Below are 18,420 nucleotides of genomic sequence, written 5' to 3' on the forward strand. Positions count from 1 at the left end.
ATAATTCTCTTTGGGCTCATCACCACGACAGACCATCTCCACATTACTCCTGGTCCTGGTTATGAAAACAGACAACAGCTGCATTAAACAAACTAATCAGAGCTTTTCACTGCCTGTATATTATTATTTTTTTTTTTTTAGATTTGCCTTTTATAATGTTTGCGCTCCATAAAGAATCCCGCGCAATCAAACCCGGTCGTGTGCAGGCTCCTTGGAAATTGTACATAATTATCGCACCGCTATAAACTTAAAAAGGCAGAAGGTCACATTTATCAAATATCACAGGAGGGACAGAAGGGAAGTCAAAGAACGTACCTGGACAGCAAAAGATGCCAACTGCTGATGACTAGAAGAGGAGTAACAACTGGAGGGCTAAAAAAAAATACAGCTTTATATACGGGGGTCCTCTGGGGTGACAAGGAGGCGCGCAAGCGTGTGTGTGTGTGTGTGTGTGTGTGGACTTGTATTACTCATGCTGTGGGGACATAAATACCACCTTCCTTTTAGGGACAAATAAAAAGTCCTCATAATATTAAGTGTTAGATTTCTGTAAGAAAATCTGGGTTGAGGTTAGTTGAGGGTTTGAAAAGTAGTACTGATGGTGTGTGTGTGTGTGTGTGTGTGTGTGTGTGTGTGTGTGTGTGTGTGTGTGTGTGTGTGTGTGTGTGTGTGTGTGTGTGTGTGTGGACGTGTAGTTGGATTTTAGACTTCGAGGACATTTTTGGTTGCTTGTCCCGTTGAGAGAAACCTCTGTAGAACAGTTTGATGGTCAAGACTTTAGAATTCAGGTTATGATGATTTAGGTTCGGTAAGACATTTAGATGTGAGGGTGAAGGACCGCGGGATGTGTCGCCGTCTGTGCGGCGTGATTCAGAAAAAAGAAGGACGGCGACTGCACGTGGGATTCGGGGGGCTTTCGGGGACGCAAGCCGAAGTCCGACCGGCGGGACAATGAGCGGAGGGTTTTGTCGCTGACCTCACTGCTGAAATAAGAGACAGAAGGACAGGTGGCAGGAGCTCAGAGGGACAGAGAAAAGGACGGCAGAGCAAAAAAAAAAAAAGGAGACCATTTCTGTCGGCGGACAGAGGACCAAAATGGACAGAATCATCAGAACATGGCCGGAGTCGTTGGTTACAAACTGTGCGGTCCCGTTTTTTTTTTTTTTAGTTTTTTATAAAAGGGTCAGTAGAGCTGAATCTCGAACACTGAAGGCGATTCAGGAGTTTGTTCCTCTATTTCCCACCGACCCGTCAACCACGACTGACCGTGTCATTTCCCGGTTTCCCGCGGTGTGAACAGATACACGGCGGCTGTTCACACCGCGGCAACAGATCCTTGAACGAAGTGAAAAAAATAACAACAACAACATCAACGTAAAGACATAAAAAAAAACCTAAATAAATGCCAACACAATTCCCATAAAAGACGAATGCAAAAGTTCTTTGGAAACAACCAAAACCAAACACGCGGAAGGAGAGTCGGGACCGTTTGCTGCCGGTGCTTTATCCGTCAGGAGGAAACATCTGTGCGTCAGGTTCGACGGATTTCAAACGAGTTACTTAATTGGAGCGAAGCGGAGACGACCCGCGGGTGCGTGCGCACGCTCGAACGTGACGTCACGGCGACGCCGAGGACGCCCAGGTCACGTTCACGCTAACGCAGCCTTTGTGGGGAAAATATAAAGTGCTGCGTTTGGAATTTATAAAATGAAACGTGTTTTGGGTTTTTATTATTATTATTATTATTTTTTCTAATGTCTTAATAAACGGCACGATCCGTGAACAGCGGGCCGTCGGTGTGCTCGGGCTGCACTGGTTTGTTCAGGGACGGGTGGAAACGGTCAGACCGGAGTGACGGTTCCTTCGGAGACTCGCACCGCCGCCAGCTGAATGACGACGGGGAGTCTGTGCGACGCCCCCAAACCGTCCTCCTCCGAGGTTTCGACGGAGATTGCGTTTACTCGTTTCCGTTTGACCGCACGTTTGGTTATAACGTCTGTTTTTGTTTTGTTTGTGTTGGAAGGAGATGCATTTGTCTTTGCTTGCAAAGGTGCATTTAAAAATCCCTATTTTCTCAGGTGCGAGGAAAAGTTGCTTCCAGATAAATTGCCCGAGGGGGCTCGCTCGAGTGAGATTAGTTAAAGCTGAAGACTTCCAAGTTAAAAAAAAAAAAAAAAGAAGAACCCCTGGAAATGAAATGTAAAAAAAAAAAATTAGCGCATGTATGTAACCTGCTTTTTTTTATTTTTTTTATCTCCGCTTACGACTCGAGGCTTAAAGCTACATTGGCACCTACGAGCACAACAAGCCTGCCAGTTGCATTTTAGGCACAAAAAAAAAATAAATAAATAAATAAAATGGAAATACAAGTAGACCAACTCTGGAGCAATACGTTGATGGGAGTACTCTTTCAAGTCAACAAACAGAAACGAGCTCGTTTTTTTTTCTTTAAGAATGTCTTTATGTTCTCTTGTAATATTGCATTAAAAAGGCTCACAATAGCAATATAATGAGACAAGCTGAAGGAGTGAAAATAAAGGCAGTAGTCAGTGGAGAATAACAAGAATCTGTGTCACTTGTTTCACACTTTAACATCTAATCCACATCTGACCTGCAGCGCTGCTTGAGACGCAATACTCACAAATGATGCTCATATACATATATCTATATATAGATATAGATATAGATATATATAGATTGCATTGTTACGGTGCTTGTGTCAAAACAGTGCTCAAAATAAAAAATAATACAAAACAGATTTATGGCAGTGAAGTAACCCGAGCTCATGAAAGCAAAGTTGGTAAGTTTGAAATGCCTACTGACCAATGAAATAAAACTGACCAACAATAACTATATAGTTTGAATACGTTTGGAAACTCCAAATGAAAGTTTCCTGGGTGAGTTGGCACTGAATATAACGCCTATCGAACAGCAATGACTTCAATAGAGTCATGTCATTTCACTACATGTATAAAGAGACTGGCACTCTCAGCATTACAATCATGTATGGAAAAAAAAAAAAAAAAAGAAGAAGCAGATTTATACATATTGAGTAAACACTGAGAAGTCGCTGACTTCCAAGATTTGTCAAATACCTGGTGTCACTGTAATGGCAATGTTGCATTCAGATGGGAGAATTATGAAACCACCTCAACATGCAGGACGCATGTCGTCTTCTCCATGGTTACGCGCCAACAATCACGGTGCATCACGAGCTCACCAAGAGAAAGTTACTGGTACACAGAGTGGCGTACGTAGTGTCAAAATATACCGCACTTGAATTTGTAGTAGTTTTTCCCTGCAGTAACGTGCCGATAGGGTTTCTACCCTGAACGTCAAGTGGTGCGACGCACACTGGCCTTTCTAAAATAACCAAACATCATTATAGAGACTTTTTTTTTTTTTTTTTTTTTCATTGAAAGGCTCTGGATACAATTTTTTTTAATTTTTTTTTTTTAATTTTTTTTATAAATAGTTTGACTATAAACTAAACCAATACACCATACCGCACTTATCATTTTGTGGACCTTTTCTCTCTCTCCACACTCCCACTACACAGCTAATATATAGACAAATATAGATGCATATCAGTACAAAAAAACAGAAAATCGCCTCAGTTGTCATCGGTGTTCCCGTGGAGCCGTCGCTTGAATATCATGTGCATGGCTGTAAAATTCTCCCACTGCATGAGGAACAAACACCGGCCCTTCCTCACCTCTTACGGTAACATCTAGATTTGTACAACTTCCCTCCTGCGTCCTCTTCCTCTCAACGCGTATCTACTGGTCCTTCTTAACCTCGGGTCGACTCTCCTCTGTTTTGGTGGGCTCTTTTTGGTTGGGGCCCAGCAGCTGTATGAGGTCATGCAGGGCTTTTCTGATCTGAGCGCCAAACTTATGGGCACCCTTTAAGAGAGACAGAGAATAAAAAAAATTAATTTTTTTTTTTTTTTTTTTTACATTTCTTGCGACAACCACAAAAAAAAAGAAAAGAAAAGAAAAAAAAAAAAGCACCAGTCAGCTACTCAACTGCTGACGTTGGCTCCTTTTCTACATTGGAAAGTTCTGTCATTTAACCTTTGACTGTTTCTCGGACCTCGTAGCCATTTTACAATTTCACTTGTTTAAAAATCAACATCTGATGAGTCCAAATCCAAATGCATCAGGCGAATGTTAGTAACATGCCATGTTGGAGGTCACATCATACGGTGCTGAGCGAGCACAGATGGATTTCATTCCTAAAATATCTTAATGAGTAACAAAAAAAACGATTATCTTTGTAATGTGACGCGTCTATAGATTAACTGTTATCTGTCATAGAATTATGTTAAAATAAAAGATTTTGGGCTTCGGCTGGTTGGGAGTGCAAACCACCAGGTGGAGCCTGAACGATGTTATAGGTCCCACAGTTGAGTTCAGTTCAGTCACTTCTCTAAATAGCAGAGATAAAGTTCAGCTACCTTTATTACCACAAGGGGAAGAAAAGAAAAGAAAAAGCTCAGCTAAAAACAAAACTGCATTGATTGTTGTTGATATAATTTGATTTTTTTTTTTTTAAATGACACTACCCTTGTCTTCCACTAAAAAAAAAACCTACAGGAGTCATTACTATTGTACTGTAGAACGCATCTGGACATTACTGGAAAAAAACACGCATCTTGTTCATTGTTTCTGTGAATGGACTGTGGCCAAAAGTTGTAACACGGCATAAGAATATAGAGTACATTTTGTCCACTTTCTTAAAACAGCGTAGAATAACTACTTTCATAAAACTCACCGTGTCTGGACATGAGTGTTTGCACGAGATGTGGAAGTTAATCATGCTATCTCCCAAAATGTAGTAGGAAACCCCATAACCGTCGTCAGCCACCTGAAAGAGACACAATATTTATAGCATTGGATGGCTGATGAATATCACAAGAATCTGCTCTGCATGTGGAAGAAATACTTCAAAACAAATGCACCAATATTTTTACAGTGTCAAGACTGTAAAAAAAAAAAAAGAAAAAAAGTACTGGGTATAGAGCCATTACTATGGGAGGTTTCTGACCATGTAAAAAAAAAGCTGTATAGAATAAAAGAAAAATGCAATTAAATAGACAAAGCTTGCAAAAGTGTCATCTACGATGTACAAATGTAAATTGATTTCTAGTTTAGCGATAAATTAAACCCTTCAGAGATACTGACTGGTCCAAAGCCCCCTCCACAGGAGATGTACTCTGGGTGGTTGACCATGTCAAACAGCTCCACCTGCTGGACTGGAGTCTGACTTGTGGAAAGCCTCCACGGATCAGCCAGCACCTGGAACAACCAGGAAAATAAAATAAAAAAAATAAATAAAAAAAATCACACGAGTTTGTTAAGGTCTCTAAATAAATACTCTTGCTGAACTGAATATTTCAATATGAATAAAGTGACAAAGACAAGAAACAAACCTCCTTCAAGAAAGGAGACTCCACTCCGAGGTATTTGGACACCACGTAGAGGCAAAAGAGGTGTCTGTCGATGCCGTCTCCGGTCATAGCCATGCGGTACAGCTGCTGGTGCTTTTCTGACGCTGCGCGGAACATGCGCCTGCACACATCTGCTGCCTGGTGGAGAATGGCGAGAATGGCATGAGTGGCATGAATGCTTGGCGCAGCGCGCATTAAAAATAGACACCGTGTGATTTATCAGAGGAAAACAGCAATTATGCATCATTGTTTTTGTTATGCGGATGTAATCCTGTAATCACCCTCTTTTGAGTTCCTAATCTGTATCCCACCATAAATGTCCTCAGACACGGCACACAAAAGGATGAAAACCATGACACAGTTTCCATGTTCTCACCTCTCCACCCTCCAGCGCTCGGACGAAGGCACTGCTCTCATTGGTGCAGGAGCGAACAGTCTCGGTCCTGGCCTCCCTGAACAGACGGGTCATGGAAGCCTCGTACGTCAAACAGAATGTTTTCCGATCCTAGTATGCAAAAAAAACCAAACACAAAAACAAAAAAGTCTATGCGACAGAGTATATTGAACAAATGTCCAAATTTAATACCTTCACATTTGTCTGGCTGTATGCTACATATTTGATTTGAATTTTAACAACTGAAGTTAAAGAGCTGTTTTTTTCAGAGGGGGGGGGTCCACATTCAAGCTGGTTGAACTGTGCTGAAATTGTAGCCGTTTAAATGTTGTCCCCAAAACGGATTAAATAGGGGTAAGATACAGCTCCGCTGTTCAAACACTTTGCATGTACACTCCTTCATACCGAAGCTCACCGATTCGTCTCCGAGCCGATGTGCTGGAGTCGAGAGCAAAAATAACAGACGGGCTTCGCTTACACGAATCTGCAAGTGACTGTATACACGCGTGTTCTACGTCAGCGAGAGGCTCACCCTGTAGTACGCCAACTGAAGAGCCATCTGAATGAAGGCGTCCGGGCTGACTCGACACTTCTTCACCTTCCCTTTGCCGAAGTCTCGGAAGGAGAAAACGTGGAAGTCCACGTCGTCAGCGAGGGCCTGGGCCACTGCCAGAGACTCGGAGATCTGCTCCTCACACTGAGACAGACGAGTCCAGACAGCACACGTCAGCACGACCGAGACACCTACGGTTTAACCACTGAACCCTGCTTTAAAAACACAAGAGCTACACTTGCGTACCGTCTCGGATAACGAGTCACCTTTTAACATGCAGTTTTACACGTTACATGAACATTAAGTATATATTATCGAGCTGGACTTGTTTTTTTTTTTTTTTTTTATGTCCATGTGGTCGACAGCCTGTCACCGAACTAATCTTTGCACGATACATGGTGGTGAGCATACAACTGAAACTTTAACCGAATGTGCATTCGCCAAATAATGATTTCTATATGGATATATAAAATGCTGATATCACTGTGAGGTTGCCAGGCAACTAGCAAAGACAGGAATTTGCTGCTCCTGGCAAAGAAACCGTTAACTCGCTGTAAAACCAAAACATGTCGTTCTGACATTTTGGTTTGAGCACAGAATAATCAGCTTACGATGTAGTAAATTTAATTTAGCACTACTTATTGACTTTTACACCGAGTTCCTAGATTTGTCACTTTGTAAATAAATCCTCTGAACCATTTCTGGTTAGATGACGACAAAATGACTTTGCACAGAGTAGGAAAATGTTGTAGCAAATATAATCTGCATCACACTCGAAATGAATAGTGAAGCGCGTAGCTTTGCCTCGTGTTCACGACGACAGCCTGCGTTGTTTAGCTGAAGGAATAAAAACAGTGAATGGAAATGTCTCCATGACAAACTGACTTCTGGAGGGATTTCCCAATTCAGCTTCTGCGGCCGCGACAGGGATGAATCCACTTCTCCTTTGCAGTGACCCTCTGCGTTGTAACCGAGCTGGAAACTGTCAGTGGCCAGGGTGTACTGGAAACACACAACGTTAGAAATCATGGTTTCTTCTCAGGAGGAAGGGGACAACACCGCGCAAACTATTCTTTCATGCTCTTTACCTCCCATAAGTGCGCCAAAACTGGTGCATCAGCCCACGAGTGCTCTGCGTTTATGCCATTCTTTCCATTCTTGTAGTAAACTACTGTAAAAGACTTGTCAAACCACCTGCACGAACACAAAGACAATAGAGGGACACGGTTGGGAAATTTCCGACATTTTAGCAGCTAAACAAAACAAAAATAAACTCCTTAGCTGATTGCATGTTTAAAAGACAGCGATCAGTTGAGTGTAAAATTACCTGTCGTAACATTTCCCGTGCAACAAGGACTTGGCATAGCGATCTAAACTAGTGTGTGGGTCATCTCCCATCATGCCCTGCTCATCATCATCCAGCGTCACAAAGAAGGCGGCCTTCTCGATGCAGTCCAGAGAACGTTTATTGACCCCACTGCTGAAGTACTTCGTCCTGGCGTTGGCCCATGGAATTCTGGGAAATATTTGAGAAGTAAAGGATGACGTTGCATTGATGATGCGGTGTGCCGTTTGATCCATTTCACTGGAACATTAGCGGCTTCTCAAACTGACCTGTCTCCAGCAGTCAGGGCCCCGAGATTGGCCTCTCCTTTGGAAGGAGCTGCAGGGTCGTCGAGGATCCTCTGAACCTGGAATTCAATCTCCCTCGGAGACAGGAGGCGGCCGGCCTGGTACACCCACAGACGAAAGTAGCGACCTCTGTGGTATACCACTATGTAGTCGCTGTCCTGCCAGTGCTGCACAGTGTCTTCAGACACAAAAGAAACAGGGGTGAGGGGAGAGTGTCAATATTCCATCAATTGAGTCAAAGGCATGAATTTGGTGTACAATTTAGAGAAGATAATGAAGGGCAATCTGAGAAAACAGCTGTTGACAGGGTGATATAAGAAAGATCAGGTCATGGAAACACAAATACATCAGGTGATGCACTTAACTCAGGGATTCAGGTGTGCCTTTTGTTCAAGGTTTAATGAAAAGCAAAGCATTTCATCTGTCCAACTGGCGTAGTTTTTTCTCACATTCATATTAATCATTTTTAGCACTATGTTGATTTTTTTTAATTTTTTTTTTTTTTTAAATGTGCCCTTGATTCAGTTTTGTTTGGGATGCCAGCATACAACAACTTGATTTGCAACATACTTTTGATAAAATTACATAATAAATACAGAGATAAATATTTGAAATAAATGTTTCTTTTTCAAATATAATCCTGGAACAGCTTGTGAACAGAGTTGTTTGTGTGAAAACAGGAACCTTCTTTTGTTACGGTCCACTGGACAAAGGGAAACACATAACAATGCCGACCACAGTAAGATGCAAGAGATACTTTCACAACATCCCTGACACACACCCTCTTTAACGATTCAGGATCTGTTGCCAGTATAAAAAGAACAAATGTTATGTTTGTTGCCTGGTGCATCTGACCCCACAAAATACCACAAAGCTGAATATGTATCGTCTCATCCATATGCAAATAGTTAGCACACTTGACTTTTCTAAATTTAGATGAACTGTACTGTAAAAATGATCGTCCTAGATTTAGACACAGACAAGAGAAGGCCTACTGTAATTAACAAATAGAGAAATAAAGACACATGCTTGAGTTAAGATCAGTTCTTACATTGGTTTGGCATTTAGAGATCTAAAACTAGAAATGGGCTCGTTGTGTAAAAACATAAACACTACCTGTTAGCGTTCCCGGGATTCGACACGTGTCAAACATTCGCTCAAATTGATAGGAACAGCAGGGAACTGCAGACCTCAACAACCACTGAACGGGATAGAGAAAGATGGGCCAGTACGCAAACAAAATACAGAAAACAGAGAGAGGAAACAAAATAGGATGGTAGAAAATAAATAAGGAAGTGTTGGGATGAAGTAGAAAAGGGAGAAGGGAAGAGAAGATAAAAGAAAAAAAGATGAGAAAACAAAATGTGTGGGCAGAAGAAAACAGATATTAGTTATAGACAGAGCTTTTCCAGAAACCTAGACAGTCCTGAGATGCGTCCAGAAGGTAGGGTGAGAGGGAGAGATGAGGGATGACAGGACGAGCTGTACAGCAGACACATTGTGACTCAGTGAATCACAGACGCCTTTCCTTGAACCACACACGGTCTTTCACACAATTTTCTTTTCCGCGCTTAAACTCTGGAGGGTTCAGACACCTTCAGTACGCCTCACCATCGCTGCAGGAGCGGAGTATTAGCAACTGCGAAGTCAGAAACCGGCTGCCTATGTTCAGACGTGATCGTGGATCAGACATCAGCGGTGTGTCTACGTGGGTGTACAAGTCAATCTCTTTACCGGTCTCCTCTCCAGGAGTGCGTGTGGTGTTGAATATCCTCTCACACTGAGCTGCACACAGAGGAATGACAGTGCCTGGTATACGACTCTGGGAAACGGAGAGGAGAAGGTGAAGATGAGGGGGAATAGGGGGAAGAACAGAAGAGAGCGGTGGAAGACATGTTGAATCGAGCAAAAAGAGGGTTGTTGTTTTTTTTTTTTTTAAGGGAGAGAGAGAGAGAGAGAGAGAGAGAGAGAGAGAGAGAGAGAGAGAGAGAGAGAGAGAGAGAGAGAGAGAGGAGAAGAGGAAAGTAAATAAAAGAGAAATGAAACAAGCAAAGGAAAGATTGAAAAGAGAACAAAAGGGAGGGGTGAGAGATGTGCATGGTATGAGAACACAAGGGAAATGTCTTCACACAAACATGAATACTAAAATGAAAGGAGATGCACATGCTTTGTACCATCAACAACCAAGACACACAAACACTGATGGATGGACGTTCCTCACACAGTCCAAACAGCCACAACACATACTGATGGCTTCATACATCCGTTGTAATATATAGATTATTTACCGACGATAAAATATACTGTAGTTCTACAAATAAACATCCCAATGTCTGAACATATGAGATATCTGATTAACAGGTCATCTGCTGCCATGGCAAAGAGACGTGAACGTCTTCATGTTCATGGAGCAGCAGGAGCTGCCTGGTGGTTTAACTCACAGGTTTAATCTCCTCTTTGTTGAGTTTACGGCGGTAGAGGAAGAATGCATGTATGCTGTTTCCTGCCCTGGCAGCCTGGATAGGTGTTGGAGTCACATATAAGAAGTCCTGAAGAGAGAGCCAACAGATGCAGGAAGTCAGGAGGTGTGTACACATAAAGAGATTATCATCCAAACAAAATGGTCCCTGAATACAAGTGGGATTAAAAGGCACAGGTTTAAATCTTTTGGAGAGGTTTACACGAGCGACACTGATCTCCAACTGATCCCTTGCTACTATGCCCTGATCAAAATACAGAGAAATGTTCATGTATCATGCCCAAGGTCACATATGACATACTGTTTCTGCTACATTATGCCCTAGAAAATGTGGCATTGCTAGTTTGTCATGGCGGGGGGCTAACATTTATATTTTAACAATGTGTCCCTTTAGTTCCCAACAGTTGCCGAAAAGCAGAAAATCCAGGTTAAAAGTTATGTCCGAAATGTTACATGTATGAGTGGAGCTGTATGAATAGAGTGTAGAGAAATTAAACTGAATGTGACAAAGAGTAGCTGTCCTAGCCTTAACAAAACAAAAAACAAGGTCCCAATACAATTGGAAGTAATAAAAGTCAGAATAAGTCAACCATTTTAAAACATCAAATATACAGAACACACAGCTGCAGATAAAACCTTAAAAGCAGAATAAAACAACCACATTAAACTATCAATGTTAAAGTAATGTTAAAACGACCAGCAACAGTGGCATACAAATGCATGGAGAGCAAAAGAGAGAGTAGAGGAGAGGTGAATCATGGGAGCTCTCCACCAGCAACAAACAGCAACATATACTTATATCCGCTATCATTCCCTCCCATGACAAACAAACAGCCACAAATCCTTAAATACCTCAAAAGCCATATAAATACAACATATTCAAATTGTAAGGTAGGTGTGTACATGCCCAACGTGTCAACTATTACTCAATCCAAAATGAGAACTACACCCTCGTAGAGCAGAAATAAAAAAAACAGAGATTTTCCTACCATGCCATAGTAGTTACTGTTGACCATGATGGGGCTTCGTCCCCGTAGGTAGACGTACTCCTCCCACCAATCACTGACCTAAAACACACACAAAGGCTAGTTGAGGAAGCTATTATCGCAGCCAAGTGGCAGTCACAAAGGTTGCATATTCAGACAGGATGAATAATTGAAACCCACAAGACTTTGCACAGATATACATTGTTAATGGCATTTTATATTTCCTTTGGACATTCAAGTGGCCGAACAAGAGCATTGTGGACCACCACTTACGTAGTTTGCGGCCCAGAGAGCTTTGAGTTTGAGGTACCACTGCAGGCGGTTGCCGAGGCTGCTCTCAAAGTCTGCAGCCAGCTTGGTCATGCGTTCATACTCCGCGTCATTCATCAGTGGGCGTACTGATTCCAAGTACTAAACAAAAGAGATTAAGCAACAAAACAAACAGACAAACAGATATAAATATAAATAATTAACAAAAACTGACACCCACAGGGGGCGAGGAGAACAAGTCTTCCACCGTCACAACAACATCGAATTCTGTTGATGTGACACCAAATCTCTTTTTCTATTCCACCGCCTCTCTTCTGTTAAATACATCTCAATTTAGAATGACAGCGGGCTGGCGTTCTTACAAGATTCTCCACTAGCCAGAAAGAAAACTTCAGACAACAAATGATAAATGTGACAACAGATCTATCTGTTTTATGGACAGTGATCGGTGCGTTGTCATTTGCTTCGTGTGACATCTCACCCTCTTGACGGTGTCCTTGATTGCGGGAACAGGGAGGTTTGGCAACGAACCCTGGTAGCTGTAGAGCAGCGGCTTTCTGCCAGAAAAGATTCGCACCAGCGCCTGATATAGACACGCAAGCATATACACACTTAAATATTAGTCAACGTGGTGAAAATCAAAATCAGCTTCTTTTTTTTCTTTCTTACTTGGTTAAAAGGATGTTTTCTTACAAGTACAAAACAGAGGGTTTTTTTTTGCAGCCTAAAACGTGAAAGTGTTTCCACATGCGAGGACCCGTGAACTAAAAAAAAACAACAAAAAAAACATTAAACTGTAAATGAAAAATATGAGTTTTAGATTATCCTGCATAAAACAAAACCAGCAAATAAACATGTCAGTGACGCCTGGAAGAGATTGGCAGAACTAAGGGGCGGTAGAAGATGTGGTGACTTTACAGTGGCGAGTGTAAAAGGGGAGAAAAGGCACTGACCACCCAGACTTTGGTGGTGGTGGACATCTTGCCGTGCTGCTCAAACATCCAGCGGTGGTAAGAGAGCAGCTGCTTGAGACACAGGCGCATGGTGAAGATGAGCAGGAGCCATAGCATGGTGCTGAAGAGCACTGCTGACACCACTGTCTGGCACTGCGTACTCATTGACTGGCTGGAAACGGTGGAGACAAACAGTGAGCAGAATAACCGGCTACAAAATAAACAACAAGTGAAGAGGATCAGGATGAGGAGCAAAACACAGCACAACAGACTGAGATGTTGCAGTGAAAGAAGCGAGAGCTTTCATATTTAAATACAAAAGCCAGCTATTACATAATGACAATATAAAATACCACAAAAAAAACAACTCCCAAATCAGTTCTGTGGTAAATATCCACTCTATAGTGAACACAAAATCTGGTGTTTATAAAGACAAAAGCAGGAGAGGGCAACGAGAGATAAAAACGGGTATAACAGAAAAATATTAGGAAGGAATGATGGAGAGGGGGAAGGGATTTTCATACCACACTTAAGAAATGCTATATATTCCGTGTACTGGAGGTTTTAAGAATAAAATACAATTTATTAATTATAAAATAACGCACTTCACTGTGCAACATGAGACCAATGCCTGTTGCGAATGCTGGTACTAGCATGCAAAATGTGTTCACCAAAAAAATGGCTTTAGAAGGACTGAACAAGGCTATTATGTTTAAAATAAATACTCAAATTATTGTCCTTGGATATTGGTCAAAGTGGGTGACCCGTGTGTAAACATTAATGGAATATACTCCAAATATTTTTTGATCAATATGCAGGATTGATACACTTTGTTCATGCTTGTGAGATCTATGATTTACTTTTGTTTACCTAAATGTTGTCTGATATTTAGTCCCATAACATGACACCGATCCTCTGTGACACAATGTACTAAAGGGAACAGGGGTGCCTCTGTGGAGGTGTCTGGTGAACCAACCAATCACCTTTAGCATTTCCTGGAGTCATGAGATGTGTTACCTGACTGGCAGGTGCTCCTGTATCTTGGCTATGAGTCCCATGGAGGGGTCAGAGCGAGTGTACATGGTAGCCAGGATTGCTATGACTACAAAAAGCCAGGAGGATGGGCTAGCAGGATACACCCCTGTAATCACACTATTCTGTGAAAGAAGAAGGGATCAATGTAAATGTTATACTTCCCGTTTACAATTAGTACACAGACATGGCGTCCGGGTCGGGTTGCCAGTGCCAACATACGGAGATAATGAAAAGCTGTGCTAACAAGGACACAGAAGAACACTGTGAGCACGGCTGGGATTATTACAGAGGGTTTGTGGACACTCACTAAGCATAAACAAACACAGCGGAGATACCTTGAGTCTGATGATGCGCTTCTTCCAGGAACGCACGCCGGAGAGGTAGATCTCAGTGAAGGCCTGGTGGGACAGCTGCAGATCAATGCCCTCTGGGGTGACCGTGAACTGGAAGGCCACCGCCTGGTGGGCTTCTGCCATGATTACTGTGCACGATGAAAGGACCGGAAGTGGAGACTGAGCCAAAAAAAAAAAGAAAAAAAGAAAAAGAAAGAGGAACGTTTTTGGGGTTTTTTCAAATGAGAATTTAAAGAGTCAGCCAACAACCTTAAGACAAGAAGGAACTGAGTGTCCAACACTAAAGCCACACCTAACACGCAAGAGTTCACAGGGCAAAACTACTGACCTCAGGTGCAAATGGAAAACATCCTTAAGTGACACAGGAAACAAGCCTGTTTAAATATCTGCAGTGGGCTTTAAGGCAATATAAACATGGAGGATGTGGACCTAATAAAAGTCTTAAATTTACAGACACTGAACAGCATTATTTTTTGTAATAACAAATCAAATTATCTGCCAGACAACAAAGATACATCTTCAATGGGCCGCTACTGTAAGAGTGTTACTCTGACACCAAGAGCACTCTTTCACTGTTGTGCTGTAAAGAAAGTCCTGCCTGAATTTGTGGTTGGATGCACACTTGTATTGACCTGGACGATGACGTTCTGGTACTCGGGGGCAGATTATAACGAGGGGGAGGAACATCTAAACAGCCGCTTTCCATACCATGAGTTGACCTACTTAATAACAGGCCACAGAGAACCGCGTGCAAGTCGTCAACAAGAAAAACAAAAACAAAGAGACATGCAAACAATGTAAACGGCTAACAGCAAACATCCCCCTGTGCTTCGTGAAATTTGATCACATTTCTTATGTGCGACTCCACTGCAGCAGCTGATGGAAAACTGAGCCCTGAACGTGGAAGCGCATGCTGTGGAGGGACGTGCAGATGATTCATCAAACTGGAGGGTGAATTGGGAAACGTGCGTGTGCATGCCTGGCAAATCACATCCATCTTATGCATAAGCGTATTTAATAAAAGCTCCAAAAGAGACATTATTCATGACTCCTTTCAAATGCAAAGTCAGCTTGAAATTGATAGAGTTTGATGGGAAACGTTGACTGGCTGCTGATGTTATCGGGTATCTTTGTTTAAGGCAATTACTGAATCTCTTCACAAAGAGAATTGATTTCCCTCCACAAAATAGGCTATGGATAATGCCCCGAGGGTTAGTCACTCCGACACTGGACTGCACCCGTGTAGAGGCTACGTCTGCTCCTGGTGTGCGTCTAAAAATGGCAAATACACAAACAAAACAATTTCCTCTTCGTCCCCAGGTCCCACTGAGGTTCTGATCTTCATGTCAGATCTGGCAGAAACTGTCACAATCGTGCCAAGGACTAGCAGCAGTACATTTTAGCCTCGGCCACTTCCTTTATTTCAGTGCCAACGCAGAAACAACACACCTGCTTAGTTCAGCTCTGACCACATACACTCTTTATGACATGCCGGTCCTCCTAGATTTTATTAGCAGCACCCTTTGACTGGATTACGTTTTTAGAGGTCTTAATCTGTACCAATATCCTAGTAAGCCTTTGCGTCGCTGCGACTTTGATTCCCGGTTCAGTTTGAGTTTGCCTCTGTTGCTGTGTTATAAAAGAACTTCTTGTGATAGATAAGTTTAGTTTCAGTGTATAGCGACAAACAGAAAAAATATCAATAGGAAGTACATTAAACAACTGGAAAAAATGTGCAAATCTCAAATATGCATCTGTATTTTTGTAGAAATTTAAAATTCTGAGGAAAAAAATTAAGAACTTTCCCCAAATGTAGTCTTTGCATGATATGCAAGTGGTTTTAAGCTTATATGAAAAAAAAAACATGTGTAAAACGTGAGAGTAGAAAATAAATCGTGTTTGTTTGAGGCCTTTTGATCTCCAAGAACACAACCAGTTTTAGTACAGAGACTGGAGGGTAAAGTAAAGAGTAGAAAGCTATTAGGACATCATATACAAACACAGAATATATTCTCAGGAAGCTCCTCCCGCCTGCCTGACGAGGAATGAGGTAAAGAGGGAAATAAAACTAAGTTATAGTATTATGTGCACAACTAGTGACATAAGTAAGGTTGGCTTTAACCTGTGTAGCTGTATTTATGGATGCATGTTTTTTTTTTTTTTTTTTTTAACTGTTTCTGACTGCTGTCTGCAGCCAAATTGCCCCGTGGAGACATTAAAGCTTCAATCTATGATAACAAAGTAAAAACATCAGGTAGCTTTTTCACTCACTGTTAAAGCAACAACATCACTTCAGGCAAATATAAGAAACAAAACATCTCCCGTGAAACCAGCTTCCAGTTTGGGTTCTGGAGGCAGACGGCCTTTCTGCTTCCAAGATAACATCTTAAAACTTTCCTTTTTGGTAGAGCTTTAAAGTTTAGGCCGGCCAAGGTGAACCTGAACCATCCCATAGTTGTACGCAGAGCTGCTGAAGGACCTCCAATGGTGCATTGAAAACCTCCCATTCTCTCTTTCTTTTAACTTTCCATGCATTTATATGCAATTATATTGCACGCGTCTTCTCTCTCATGCAGTTTGTGCTTCTTCCTCTCTCTGCAGGTATGCCTGGCTCTGGAGCTGCATGTTTCTGATCTGCGTTTATTGTTTCTCCATGCTCATCTTTTCTCTCTCCACTCTCCCCTACACCCCAACTGGCCGAGACAGATGGCAGCCCACCTCTTGAGTCTGGTACTGGAGGAGGTTTCTTCCTGTCCACTGTTGCCAAGAGCTTGTTCAAGAGGAAACGTCGGGTATCTCTCTATAATATTGAAATGTCTCGGCTATATGTTGTGATCTGGCGCCGTGTAACTAAAAACTGAACTGAGTATTTAAAAAGGCAGCTCCCTTTTACAAGTTCAACTAAACAGAGAGCTAAACCCTCTCCGTCAGCCGGCGGCTTCATTATTTTCCAGTGTTTATGAGGCAGGTCTGGACAGAGCTGTGCATTTTTCCCATTTTTAACAAGCAGAAAACTTGTGACAGGAAGTACCGAGGGAACATAAAGCCACGAACTGTACCACCGACTGTAAGGCAGCTCACAAACAAATCACTGTCAACATGACGCTCCGATTCTTTAATCATGTCAACCCCCCCCAAAAAAATTAAGAGACCAGCCAGGAACCGGAAAAGGGTGTTATTAAAACAAAACCATTTATAATAATCCCAGTATTGTTCGCTGTAAGGTCACAGCAGGCTTGTTGCCGGACGTTAACGTCCCCAGAAGGTTTGAGCTAGCCGGCTAGCTGCTGCTAGCGCTAACTAGCCGGAGCGCCAATCCGTCGTCAGCGACACGACAAACGGCTCGTTGACGCTTCAAAGCAAAAGGACGCGACTGTTTGTTGTCTCCGTTGCAACGCGGTCAAGACGTCTGTTGACATACCTGCTCTTGCGTGCGGGGTCGAAATTTCCACACACAAAAAAAAAAAACCGGGCGAAGCAGGAAGCGACCGTTAACTTCTTCCGTCGCGCGAGCCCCCGGTGTTCGCCGCCGCCGCCGCTGGTGTCGGTGGGCTCGTGGGCTCGTGTGCTGGCCCCTCCCCCTTCTTCTCCTCCCAACCGCGCGCATGGATGAGCTGATGATGCTTTCAAGACTATCGGAAAACTCGCGACCGTTCGGTAAGGAGGAGGAGGAGGAGGTACGGAGCATCTGGTGATAAAAAAATAAATCAATGTATCTGACTTAAGTCGTGTACATTTGAGCGTTTAAAGATATGGCGGTGGTGTATTTTGAACGAGTTAATTAACCGATGTGCAGCACAGCTTACACCTTTTCAACAGGAAAAATGTCAATGAAACAAAAACTAAGATTTTGTATTTATCCTATCAATTTCATATTTAGAGTGACAACTATTATTCACAAGAACTATTCTTAACTATTTCCAGGGCGGATTTTTTCCTAAGTTCAATTAAAAGAGTTTTCTGGGGCTTTAAACCGCATCATAGTCTTCCTCAGGATGAATGAACTAGCTGCGTCCATGAGATGAGTTCAAGAGCACTGGGGAAAATTCAATTTGACAAAGAAAACAGTGAGGCACGATTGAAAGCTCCAGGAAAAAACGTAATAAATCTGCCTTAAGCAGGCTTGTTTGTTGTGCCTAACTACTGTTTCCAAGGTCAACAGGTAATTTTCATGTTACATTTTCTGTGCTATTTTGCCACTTTTATCTTGAGAGGTTTCTGTTATTATATTATTTGACATTAAAGCACATACAGCTCAATGTTTGAATTGAGAGTAAATACTTTCAACCTTAAAGGTACAGCCACTTAAAATA

General features: G+C 42.2%; 1 protein-coding gene across 2 annotated transcripts; it reads right to left on the reverse strand.

Moving 5' to 3' along the window:
* Positions 1 to 2,557: 2,557 nt before the first annotated feature.
* Positions 2,558 to 17,667, reverse strand: LOC138616945 (carnitine O-palmitoyltransferase 1, liver isoform-like). Of its 2 annotated transcripts, none has more exons than XM_069691552.1 (19): positions 17,529 to 17,667; positions 14,090 to 14,266; positions 13,737 to 13,876; positions 12,720 to 12,891; positions 12,248 to 12,349; positions 11,770 to 11,907; positions 11,500 to 11,577; positions 10,473 to 10,580; positions 9,766 to 9,853; positions 8,014 to 8,209; positions 7,727 to 7,915; positions 7,488 to 7,593; positions 7,285 to 7,401; positions 6,379 to 6,543; positions 5,829 to 5,957; positions 5,435 to 5,590; positions 5,187 to 5,300; positions 4,777 to 4,869; positions 2,558 to 3,905 (listed from the first exon to the last, which is right to left on the reverse strand). In XM_069691552.1, the coding sequence occupies exons 2-19, from the start codon at positions 14,228 to 14,230 to the stop codon at positions 3,780 to 3,782; spliced, it is 2,358 nt and encodes a 785-aa protein (XP_069547653.1). In that variant the 5' UTR covers positions 14,231 to 14,266; positions 17,529 to 17,667; the 3' UTR covers positions 2,558 to 3,779. The 2 variants fall into 2 exon arrangements, with proteins under 2 accessions (XP_069547653.1, XP_069547654.1); XM_069691553.1 differs by lacking the exon at positions 9,766 to 9,853 and adding an exon at positions 9,148 to 9,232 and having other exon boundaries at positions 17,529 to 17,666.
* Positions 17,668 to 18,420: the final 753 nt, after the last annotated feature.

Source organism: Brachyistius frenatus, unplaced genomic scaffold, assembly GCF_029030835.1.
Source record: "Brachyistius frenatus isolate BFR_SWC_R1_liver_20210118 unplaced genomic scaffold, ASM2903083v1 Contig_11, whole genome shotgun sequence".
Classification (NCBI taxonomy): domain Eukaryota; kingdom Metazoa; phylum Chordata; class Actinopteri; family Embiotocidae; genus Brachyistius; species Brachyistius frenatus.